Source organism: Patiria miniata, unplaced genomic scaffold (assembly GCF_015706575.1).
Source record: "Patiria miniata isolate m_02_andy unplaced genomic scaffold, ASM1570657v1 HiC_scaffold_2, whole genome shotgun sequence".
Lineage (NCBI taxonomy): Eukaryota > Metazoa > Echinodermata > Asteroidea > Valvatida > Asterinidae > Patiria > Patiria miniata.
Window position 1 is genome coordinate 10,937,161 of NW_024037058.1, and position 12,773 is coordinate 10,949,933.

A 12,773-nucleotide genomic window follows, 5' to 3' on the forward strand; every position below is an offset into this window, starting at 1 on the left:
CCGACTGACCCAGGGCTAATCCTTAGCATGAGACCTCTCATGTTTTTAGAAGGCGTAATGTTCTGTCAGTCTTTCCCCCACTTAACTGGCAAGAATAAGAAATGGAACAACTGTGCTTTCCACAAATAAAACTTGTGTCAAGGCGACTCCTTACTGACCGTCAACCGATAAAAATTCTCACATGAGCTTACAGTAAACAGCATCAACATTTGTGTTTCTCTTTTGCACTTCCGTTATAAATAGTTTACTTAAATTTGGCTTATTACTTACTATTCACATTTTTGTAATTTTTTTTATTTTCATGCCACTGATCGTATTTTAGCTGTATGGGTGTCATACTGTTGTGACGTTGAGCAGGGGGTTGTAGAAGGCTTTGGCAGTTTCTGGACTCACTCTTGTACCGTGGACAAGCATCTCTTGAACCGTGGTGAAGTCATCCAGCATCATTTTGCGCCCGCTCTTTTTCCTCAGCATCTTGCGCTGGCTCAGTTCCACAATGTTGGGTTCCTTTTTGCCCTCATCTTCCATCTGTTCCTGCAGGCATTCCATGCGGGACTGCTCCATGTATTCCCGGCGGAGTCGCTGGTCCCTCGCCCTCTCCAGGTGCCGCTTCCGATCCTCCTTGCTCCAGTATCTGCCCAGCTTCATCTCACTCATTGCCTCATCGTCCGTTGTCAGCCCGCCCCGCTCCTCCTGGATCTTGTTGGCCCGGTCCTTCAGGATCTTCCCCCTGGTGTTCTTCTTGGTGATATAGCGGGTGCCATCGCTGCGGATCTTCACCTTCCACTCATTGTGGTTGATGATCTTGCTGGGCTGGCTGGGCCCTAAGGAGTTCTCCTCGTTCTGGTTGACCAGATGCAGGTAGCTGCGGTAGTGCTTGGCATGGCTGGGGATAGACATGATGGACTGGCAAGGCTGCAGCTTCTGGCTAGGGCCCAGAGACTCTAGACTCTTCTTGAGCTGACGGTTCTGCTGCTGGAGCTTCCAGTTCTGCCGGATGAGATGGGCCGCAGCCTCTTCTTGCTGCAAGACATACGGGTTGCGTTGCACGCACTGTTGAGCACGAAGGTGGGGATTGGTTGCGGGTCTTCGACGGTAGGGCTTTGGGGGATAGGGAGGAACATTGGCTTCACTGTCTTTCTCTGATGCTGTCTTGACTGGGCTTGATTTCTCTTTGCCTGATCCAGAGGAGCTGGAGCTCTTTGATCTGTCCCTTGAGCCAGATGAGGACTTGCTCCTGCTTGGACTCCCAGGGACAGTTCTAGGTGCTCGGTGCTGTCTTGTTGAGCCTGAAGAACTCGATGTCATGGTTTTGGTGTCTTTTTCACTGGGGCTCATCTGGTGGAGGCCATTGTCTGAGTTCCTTAAGCTATCAAGAACAAGCTCTGTGGGTCTGTGAGTTGGGCTGCCAACCTGGCCATTCTCCACAATCATCTCCAGTTTCCTGGACTCTAGCTCAAATCCTTGATCCTGGGGTTCTTCTGGACTACCCTGAGGCCTCCCGTTGGGTACCAGACTCTTTTGTCCATTCTGCTGGGCCACCCAGACGTTACTCTTGGTGCCATCCCTGTGTTTTGTCGCCTCGTCCTGGTCGCTGGCCCCGGATCGATTTCGGCTGGTGCGGCTGAGCGAGTCCCCACTCAGGCTGGTAGTCTCCATGGAGTCAGACCCCAGCCTCATGACCTTTGACTCCTTCCCCCTCATGCTTTCATCCGTGTCGCTCCTCATGTGCTTGTCGCACTTGCTCTCCAGTGCCGCCTGGAATTTCATACAGTCCTCCAGCGAGATCTCGTGGGCGGGGAAGTCCGCCTCCGTTACTCCATTGGAGATGAAGCTGTCGTTGCTGTATCTCAGATCCCTGCTGCCCAGTCTGGCCTGCTGGGGGACGTACTTCTGGTGCGTGCTGCTACAGTCGTTCTCCTGTCCGGAGCTTTCGTCATTGCGCACGCTCTCGTCCGTAGCTCGGCCAACCCCACTGTCCTTCTCGTGATGAAGGGAGGTCGTCTCTGTGGTGCCTGTTGTGTCTGTCTTGCTATCGTCATCAAGTTGTCTGCTGTCCTGCAGGGACAAAAAATAACAGGCATAGTAAATATTAAATCAGAATCACATAGTCTCAGGATTCCAAACCAAACGATAAAACAATACTAATAGAATAAATTGGTCAGCAGCCCGACTGTCCCTTGTTAAGATTTCATCATGCCACAAAATGCTGACTGCAGTGTTTGAAGAAACAGACAATATCAGTGGCTGTTGATTGTGCAAGCACTTATATCAAGATACATGTACCTTTGAACCTGAATTGTAACAGAAGAGATTTTTATTCCATACTACTAAGTAAAGTAAAGTTATCTGGAGCTAGTGTGGCCTATCAGGCCTGCGTTTATCTCCAGTTTCAGTAGCATGAAGCTACTGAGAATATTTCCATTCCTCCTGGAAGGGATGCTAGTCCATCACAGGTTTCTCCCCAGCTAATGCCAATTACACTCCTGGGTGGAGAGAGGCAAGTGGGGGTGAAATGGCTTGACCAAGGACACAACATGCGACCAGCAGCTGGATTCGAACCCCTGATCCTCTGATCATCGGTCATGAACCCTAACCACTAGGCCAAGCTCCCCAAAAATCCATACTAGGCAGAGACAATATGAATAATGGGAAATCACTTTGATGCAGCAACTCCAGAAAAGCTCCCTCTCGTGAACATGAAAAGTTCTCATTCTTTGAATTTGTTCTCATTATAGTTTGATTAAAGAATAAATTCATTCCAGGTTTGCATGTTCTGGATTTAAAAAGGTCCTTGGGAACTTATGTCAAAGACGCACACATGAAAATTCCAATACAAGACCAAGCAATTACTACTTTGGTGTTTGTTACCAGGTCGTTCACACCTGGCCCCCAATGAACCGGTTCCCATATCCTGAAGTTTGCACAAACTTCCAATGAATCTTTTTTCTTCTCCGCCAACAATGGTCCCCACTCCAATCCCGTGTTGACTCAGGCTCAAAAACATGGCTATCAATTCCCAATTGCTGGCCAAACAGAACGCTTCATGGTTGCCACGCACATTTCTGTCGGTGTTTTCTCTAGTTGGCCGCTGTGTGTTGCGGCACCCTTTGGTGAGGGATCTGGATTGTGTGTGTGTGTGTTTGACGGCGCACGCGGTACAAGTGATCAGTTTGTTTTGCCAGGGAATAGAGACCCAAAGTCTGCCACGCACGTCGAAACACTATATTTGGATTACGGTGACAAATCAATATTTACACCCCCAAAAAGGAACAAATCCCATTATGAAGACATTGGACGGGCTATGAAACCTTTCTCCAATATTACACTCTCAGTGAAAATCTGTCTATGAAATATCAAAGATTTGATTTCTTCATGCAATCAACTTGAATTTAATTTCAATTTTATATCTTACTTTGTGTTGTTTAGAGCAAACTGAAGATTGTATATATATTCATGAAAAGAAAAATCGAAAATAACAATTTTCTTTCCCTTCGTTGAAACATTTTTATGATTTTAAAATTTTCTTTGGAAATTAATTTGGTGTTGGAATGCCACCTTTTGGGGGGAGGGGGGTGGGAGAAGATTTGAATTAGGATGTATACAGCAAACAGCAATGACGCATCTTGTGGAGGTATGCTTTCAGCCCGTTTGATTTATCATCAGGCAAATGTCTACACTACGGGAACCGGCTACTACAGTGGGCACCGGCGGGGGAGAGAGTGAATTAAACGCTCCGAGTAAAATGGCCATCTCTGAAGGATGGGCCAAGTAACAAGCCATGACAGAGAACGGTCTTCATTTCATGGAGCAAGAGGCTTCTTGATTGACCAACCAATTCATCCTAATTGGCTCCAGTATGAAGGGGAAGATGTTGTGGGCAAGGGGGGGGGGGGTACTTGGAAGCGATTCCTGTATAGCTGATTCAGATATATGCAGGTCAACTTGTTCATTTGTTCAACTGCCTGGTAAACATCATCCATTCTTTTTCCAAGTGTAAAAATGCAAACACTGGCCAGGCCCCTGGCCAGGCCAGAAAAGAACAACACTGGAGTGTAAATTAAACAGGCACGCTTAGCGGAAATCCATCCGTCTTCTACTCATTACAAAAGTAACCACAGATGAACGGACGGAGCCGGCGCTCCTCGTCATCAGACCGATGCATTACACGGCTACTTCCGTTCTGACTGATCAGCTGAGGCCACTGTGACTCAGACTGTCTCTGAAGCACTCCAGAACCTGAGGGTTTCTGACCCGATCCCGGTGAGTCCTGAAGATGGGGTGGCTGACCAGTGTTCTATAACCGATCTTGGATCACTATTAACCATCTCTTCTCATCCTCACAACTTTTTATGCAGCCAGCACGCTGGTGAAAGATTAACCCAAAAGCGTTGTTCCCTGAGAGCTAACTTCTAGAGTAAATCTTGGCATGTTGTTTTTTTGTCTTGAGCGCTTCAGATGTTGTTTCAAGCCTGAGGATTTTTCAAGGGCTGATGTACCGACAACATTTTTGTTGGTACATGTAGTTCCCTCAATCCTGTGAGCGGATGAGATCAAAAGACCTAGCCAGAGACCTGGGTATTCATTCCCTCCAACAGCCCATACCTGCAGATGATGTGTTTATGCCTGGTTGTCAAACTTTTCATTTGGCAATTTCTCTCTTGTTTAAGTGTGCACTGTTAGGGTCCTACTAACTGACAACAGGTGCTGCTTAAGATGTTGTTTCTTTTCAAGGAAATTGAAGTCATGCCCTTCTTCTAATTCCAACATAATCAAGTATTGCAGACTTTTACTCTTTTAACCTTTTTAAGCACAGGTTTCCTCAGTCTTAACAACTACTTAAGGCCTGGCAGTGGAGTATCGAGAGGGGCACACCCTTTTTTGTAAGAAACCGAAAGCATCAGTACCTCACAGCTCCAAGTAGTTATACCCTCCCCAGTTTTATATTATTTTTAGGAATGGGGCAACTTTTTCAGGAAATTTACCCGTTTGTCCCCCCCCCCCCCCCTTCCAAAAATCTGGATACTCTACTGCGGCCTAGTTTTCGCTGGTGCAGCCTTCAACTTTCAAAACACAATCCGTTACTATCCAGCTAGCAACAAACTGTTCCCCAATCATTCAAATTCGTCAGTCGCGAAGACAGCTTCACATCACTGAATGAATCTCCCTTCATGTGCTGCATTGACATGGATTTCTTTCTTTTTAATGCCTTCATGTGTCATCGCCTGGACTCAATAGTCTTTACAGGGTCTGATGAGGGCAGTGAGGCGCGTTGCTCCAGAAGTAGGAGATGAGAGAAAGCGATAAAAATGGATGCAGATGTAAATGAAAGTAGGCCTAAATGGGCTATCAAGGTCATGGCAAAAGGGCTGTCAGCTCTGTCAAAGCAATAAGATAGGCCAAGAAAAACAGAAAAGACTGACGTGTTGTACACTTCATTATCTCCTTTTTATTGCCTGCATTTTTGGTGACAAGACGTCTAAAAATGGTAGTTCTGTTTTTGTTCCTGTCAATCATTTCTTGCTGGCTTTTATTTGTACTGCAGTCACAACAACTGCTATTATTTAATCAGTACAGGTCTATGTAGAGAACATGCACATGGAAAATAAACTGCTTGAGTTTGGAAAAAACAAAACAAAAACCAATAAAAATGTTTAAACAAAAGAGAATATAACAAGAAAAACAGGTTATAATTACAATTGGTTTTTGCTGACAGCACGGCTAATAGAATGAACTTTTGAGCAGTATTAGTTCAATTACGTTTTGTGGGATCAATCAGATCCAAGGCATAATGTCACTCTGTCTGGGTTTTAATGGATGATAGTCATCTGTCATTAAGCTGTGCAAATGAAAGGCGGATCAGTAAGATATGGGAATGAGTGACTTAATCCGACAGGGCTACTAATGCGCTGGCGGACAGCCTAACCAGCTCAAAGGCAAACCGGCACTTTTTTTTTATCCCTTCGTTATCTACATACTCTCCGTATCGCCCTACGACATCGGCGCTTCAAACATCGAGATGGGTTTCTCCGTCTTGTACACATGTACGGGTTTCCATGGCGATGGGATGATTATATCAATGAGGAAGCATTAACAGAAAGGAACAGATGGTTCTAATGGGCATTTTAGAGGGAAACAGTCTAAATATAGAGGAAAGAACAATTGGGTGAATACAATTGCCAGCAAATGAGTAAATGAGTCACGGCACTCAGCATCATTATACGACCAGACAACAATATATGGACTGCCACAGTTGATATCCGTTGGTATCAATTACTACATTGGAAAGCAATTTTGCCCGGTACACAGTTGAATCCCACATGGTTGTAATTTTTTCCACATCAATGATTTTTCTGTTTCTTTTTAGTATTGCCATAAATTATGCTAAGGCCAGTACGACGGTACCTGAAGGTGTATTCTGTTATCAATTTTGGATAAAAAATAGTACCCTTTCTGTCGAGTGATTTTGACACGGAGCTGTTGCTCCTTGAGTGTAGCAGGGTGCGAGAAGGTTGCATGAATCAACAATGCAATTTGCGAATAGCGTTTGGAATTTCAGCCAGCATTTTCTAAGGCAATCCGCCTGTTAATTACTCCCCCTGGGTGCAAGAACTTGAGATTATTGCTCGGCCAACTCGATGGCGTAGCGCCGGAGAAGATTTCCCAAATGTCACATCCAAATCTCTACAATTCTCTTTCTTTTTCTCCGTGAAGTTTTTTGGCGGGGTATAATTGGAGTTCTCCGGTTTCAAGCCTCATCTCAGCTGTATTACATCCCAGCTTTTTCCCGTTTTTTTTTCCCTTCCGTTTTTTAACACCCGATGCATTTTTCCCTGAGCGGTATCCACCGCAGAACCTTGTCTATCTGTAGTCCCTAGCTACGAAGATTGTTACCCACCGACACAGGAGCGCAGCAACGCATAGCCTCCTGACGAGCGCAGAGTTAAAAAAAGAAGTAAGAAACCGGAGCCGCATTTATTTAAACCCATCTGTGAGGAAACCTGCTGATTGCCACGACGATATAAAAAAGCCCCGGGCAGGAACGGCGACAAATAAAGCCGCGCACCCTGCTTTCAGTACTTGGTATGATATTCTGAGTTGAACGCAGCAAGAGAAAGAACGAGCCACAAGTAGGGAGGTAGGGAGAAAAAAAACCGATTGTGCCTTACGAAAGGTTGTTATAATTACAAGATTTCCAGTGCAGTTCTCGGTTACTTGTAGACGAGATGCAACCCTAGATTGCATTTTCATTGGGTAATTGGCCGCCTGCAGATTTTCTCTGGATTTTGTTTCCGAGACTGTTCATCCATCACAGGATATGGTTCAATTTTTTTTGGTGATTTTTTTGTCCAGCCAACATTTGGAGATTTCAACTAGATTGAAAACACTTGTGTCTTTTTAAGTATTTATTAATAGAGTTTCAGGTGTGGATAACTTTTCGCTATAAAAAATTTCAGGCCAAATATCTGCAAATTTAAATGGGAATTAGTCATGTATCACTGTGCATGGACACAAATGTGAACAATACATGCTAAAGATAGCAATACAAATCCTTTCAGTGTCATGAAATGACTTAATTAAACCCCTCAATCGGCCCAAAACATCTCCCCAAAACTTGTCTTCACCCTCTATTCCAAAACACCTTCGCAACAAAAAATACATGTCAAAGATGGAATTTGGGTGTTTATACTTACATGCTCTGCGAGTAAGCACGATGTGAACTGCATGGCTTCTTGGTGTGTTTGCTCGAGCATGTCCAGTTGTATGTCCTCCAGTAAGGCATTGTGTTCGTCAAAGAGACATTCATCATACTGTGGGCAGAGATTTGAAAAGAGTGCAGAAATACGTTGAATAACGTTCTGTATCACAGGACAAATTTAAAAATCAAAAATTTGTCGAGAAAACAAAAAACAGAACAAACAAATCCCTGCAAGAGATTTTTAAAATAACATTATGCAAATTCCTATCAGCGCGCATACATTCAGAATGTTTCGTTCTCTCTCCCAAAAGTTTCTTGTCAAATGAATCACCAGTCACACAAAATATATATGAATTCCTGACTCAGAAAAGCCCAGAGACAAATCACCCCCGTCCAATAAATCAAGAATAATTATGATGGAACTGCTGCTGACTCGGACAGATTTTCCTTCACATGAGGGTCTTTAAAGGTACACTCCAGCAAGACTGATCAATTATTACAACAGCTTCAAAATTGGCGTTGCAAGTAAATAGTGCATTTATGCACCAAATAGTCACGTTTCGCCCAAGGTACTTCGAGCCGACACGGAATTTAGTCAGGCAACAGAGGTTTTACGTGTAGTTGCATGTAAACACATGGAAATGGTTGGTCCATGTGTGATCACCACACCCTTTGATAGGCTTTCAGAGCTACTTTAAGACGGGTCCCCCCCCCCCCCCATCCTCAGGTGCAAAAGTTCCCAGGCCAACATGCCCCAGTACTTGTCTAGCACCTGCCTGCACAGCGTGAGTAATCACATGTAGGAGGTGATTGATGTGCCATTTCAGACAGCTAGATGCCCTGATGATTGCAACTGGATTCTAGATGACAGTGAGCAAGAATAATTTCTCTGAAAGGGCTTGGTGGTAGATAGAACTGCAACATGTTCTTTGGGATATATTCAAAAATAAAATGAAAGGAGAGGGATGAGGACACTAGGGCAAAGCAGAGGCATCCAGGTTTGGATCAAGAGACTTTTTTTACCAACAAGAGGATCGAGCATTTCGAAGACATTCGCTATGAGTTTCCTTCTTTATTTTGCAGCCGTAGATCTGCCGGTAGCGCTGCAAAGAGATCCTTAACCCTCCTGCTATTTGAGCATATACCGGCTATACTTGTAACAAAGGCTATAGTAACCAACAGTCAGATCATATCTCATGCAAGCACTGTGTCTAGTCAAACTGGGTCAACAGACAAAGCAGGCAAGTTGTGGTCACAGCTGTTTTATCACTCACCGGAGTCAAAGCATAGCTGTATCAAGTTACTTAAGCAGTCCAAGGCAGTCAATCCTGCTTTATGTAGGCTGGGAATTCTTAACTGTTGAGAACAGTCACTTGTTTGATTCTGACTGCAAGGACAACTTGGCACGGAATGTATGTTTGCATACGTGGGTTAAAATGACATGGTGCAAATTTAATAGGCAAAGCATTCGCACCAAGAAAAAGAGAGCTGTAAGGGTCTTTCACTCTATCCAAACCCGTGTAGAAGCCATATCTTGCCAGTGTGAAAGGGGTTCCTGAAATCTCCATGTTGGACCTGGGTCCAAGTCCAACAGGGAGATTTGGGATAGTGTAAAAAGGCTCTTAAGTGTTTCAGGCTGGTGCTACATGCATTTACTGTTGGCAACTCATCACTCCCATTACTCTTTCGCCCCCAGCCACTAGCTGCTTGGCAAAGGGAGCCGATAATTGTCACACTTTGGCCAAATGACCCAGTGGGGGTCAAATGTCACCAGGTCGGGTCAGAGACCGTACCCAATTTAATGACTAGGGGGGTTTTCAAACTCCGCTTGATGACAGACACTGACTGCAGTTGTTTGGGATTTGATTTTCTCCCGGGTGCAAAAGAAAACCTGCCTGCTTTTAAAACAGGTTTTTACAAACTGGGTTTACAGAAAAAGAAGAATGGAGAAGAAAAATGGAGCAAGACATAGTTACTTTTGACATATTTTGGCAGACAGAAATGATTGGGCAATAATATGAAATAGAGCTAAATTTGTTCTATTCATGGAGTTTCACTGAAGTTTGTTCTTCTCATTTCCATCCCAGACCAGACAAGTTTTGACGTTAACAAATCAGAAAGCAAATGCAAAATCTTTTTCTATCGAGACTACAATCAGTATCCTGTAATTGGATCTTCCATTGAGCATCTGCACGATCCCTCTATGCAGCAGGACTTGTTTGAGGTTAAAGATCACCCTCCATCTTCTTGTAGACGCGACCAGCAAACTGAAGGAGCGAAAACATATCAGTTGCACCGACTTCCGTCAAAAACATCTCCAGCGTACTAAAAATACCAGTGCCGGCTTTTTCACTCCAACAACTCGATCAGATGAGCTATACAAATCCCTTGGCATTAAAAACAGTGACAGGGAATACGCACTTAAAAAAAAAAAAAAAAAAAAGGAAGAAAGAAAGGTGACGTTTTGATTGTCCGACAGCTATCGCACTTTGTGGAACTCAAGATAGCGCGGTATCACAATATCATCTTTTTTCTATGAAAGCAATCTATAACTTGGCACCGGCAGTCCTGGACAGCTCAATAGAACGGCTATTGTGAACGTAATGCGAGAAGATCTGTCGTCCATCTTCAATACTTATAACAGGATGTGTTTATTTTATTTGATTTAAATTTTTTTTTTTAATATTAAAAGGGACGCTTTGAGTGAGCTTGTCATATCAGTTTTCTCGACGGCTACCAGTTTCCAGGGCCGTCAGGAGAGCAAATCTGATTAGCCGATCGTTGACACTGTTTGGCTAGCCAAGTTCAATGACATCTTGTCTACGACTCTCTACGTCTCTCTCCTTCCGTTCTTTCTTTTATCTCAGAAATTGTTTACTCTGACCATAATCACCGCATGTTCAAATTTTATGATTTCCTCCAAACAGACCAAGTAATATCCACTTACATTGCGCAGTGTGCTCCCCCCCAAAATGATTGGATTGTTGACATTAGGAAAGTGTTTCCTGATTGGTGTAAATTAGAATTTATTGGCCGGGATTAATGATCATGTTTTCTCCGGAGAATACACTCAATTTGTGAGCAAGGGGCCAGTGAACCAATAATTCCTCCATCATGCCGTAAAATATCCACGCTGACAACGTGGTAGTCAGCTAGGGCTATGCATTACAAGTACTTACGGGTGTTTACATAGTAAAACATGCACACTTTTGTTTACCTGATCTGAAATGAAAGGAAATCATTTGTAAACAAGAAAATCTGACAAGTGAATTTGAAAGAAGGGGCTTTAGAAGATTAAAGCAAGCTTGCCATTTGGATTGGGAAAGCCAAGGAAGGGAAATGACAGAGTGAAAGTAATAAAACATTTATGACAGGAAGTACTCATACATGTACCTTTGTTGCGACTGGGTTACAGAAGGTTTAAGGTGGATTCAAAGTGGGTACAAGATAGTTTCCAATAAGCTTACAGGTGGGATACAACTGGGTGACAGTAGGTTCAAGGTGGGTTCAAATTGGGTACAAGATAGATGCCAATAAGCTCTTCAAGTGGAATATGGCTAGGCTAAAAGCAGGCTAGGACTGAACTGACGGGCAGTAGAGGCGAGGTAAACACACAACAGGGATAGAACAAAAAGTCGTGTATTCAGACTATCTCGTTGTTAAGTAATAAACTTTTTTTGAAAGCTGTCATTAAGATTCACCAAACAAAAACGAAGACACTGAACACACAATCATCACTGGCCAAAAAAAATCACCATCGTGACTCTGTAACTAACTTTTCAGCATCATGCTACAACTTTTTTTTTATATCTTAGCTCCTCTCCATGAAACACAAGACAGAATCCCTCACCGCATCCGATGGATAAAAGATGCGGTGGTTTAGTCAGGATTGAGCCGCGCAGTGAGTCATCGTATTATGTGACTCAAGGACTCCAGGTTTCAGAACATTATTAGCAATTTGAAGTTTCCGGTTCCGCAGACGAGCTGATGATGGCCTCATCGTGCAATTTCTATCCAATTAATTAAGCCAGCGGCTGGGCTCCAATGAGAGGCAGGTTCCCTATATCAGTGCCCTATATTTTCCACACAGGTGAAGTACTGATGAGGGACGAAAACATTAAGCACACTTTTTAGCTGAAACCTCCTCTGGATCAAACTAATGTGTTGGTGTATTTTGCTTTTTCACAGCAGGTGGTTTTTCAAAGTACTGTGTGTTTTTTGGGTGTTTTTTTTTAGAACAACTCATCCATGTTGCCAACATCCATACTTGTGCCCTTTATACTTTTCCTAAAATGATTTGAATTATGAGTGTATCTCAATGAGCAAAGAACACAAAATATCAGCAACTTCATTTTCAATGCTAATAAATCCCATCAATTTTGTGTGCCTTCATGGCCTTGTACTTTATTTTTTTTCCCCCGATTTCTGCTGATTCAACATACACAGTAGATAAATCTCCCTTTTACCACATTATGATCTTCAATGGATGAAGCTTTCAGATACATTCGCATCTCAAACACGAGGCAACAACTGCAGAAGCAGACAGCAGGAAGGATATTATAAAATGCCTCGACTGTCCAGAACATTTAACCAAAAAAAAAAAAGGAAGAAAAAAAGAAAGAGATAGAGGTATTCCTGAGCGGCCTCGGAAACCATCCACGTAGAAACTGATGTGCATCCTTGATCAAAGCTTTGCACAGGAGATGTCGGCTTAGCTCAGAAAATAAACCGATATCTGACATCATATCATAATTTAGATGCCGATGCCTGTGTGGCGCTGCATGCGTATGGCCGCAGGGATTCGGTAAGCTTAGGTCAACGGCGGCATGTGCCGCACATCAAACGGATCCCTAATGAAGATTTATCAAAGGGAAGGAGAGAAATTATTGGCGAGACACAGGCAAGGCAAAAAAAAAAATTCTCCTGAAACGGTGGATTAATGTAACAAATACTGCATGGGAATGCCGACTATGGGAGAGATAAAAAAAAGAGGCTTTTTGCACCGCACAACAAATCAGATATTTCCCCTGTGTAGTTTTTCAGATGATTTTGTCGGCAGAAGGGAAAGAGCTCT

General features: G+C 43.5%; 1 protein-coding gene across 1 annotated transcript in view; it reads right to left on the bottom strand.

Moving 5' to 3' along the window:
- Positions 1-272: 272 nt before the first annotated feature.
- The window catches only part of LOC119726491 (E3 ubiquitin-protein ligase PDZRN3-like), a 62,357-nt gene continuing 49,856 nt past the window's right edge, over positions 273-12,773 (bottom strand). Inside the window, exons 7-8 of the mRNA XM_038198203.1 lie at positions 7,695-7,811; positions 273-2,058 (exon numbers count right to left, since the gene is read on the bottom strand). Coding sequence (XP_038054131.1) covers positions 334-2,058; positions 7,695-7,811 — 1,842 coding nt within the window. The 3' untranslated portion in view covers positions 273-333. The remainder of the gene's footprint in view (positions 2,059-7,694; positions 7,812-12,773) is intronic.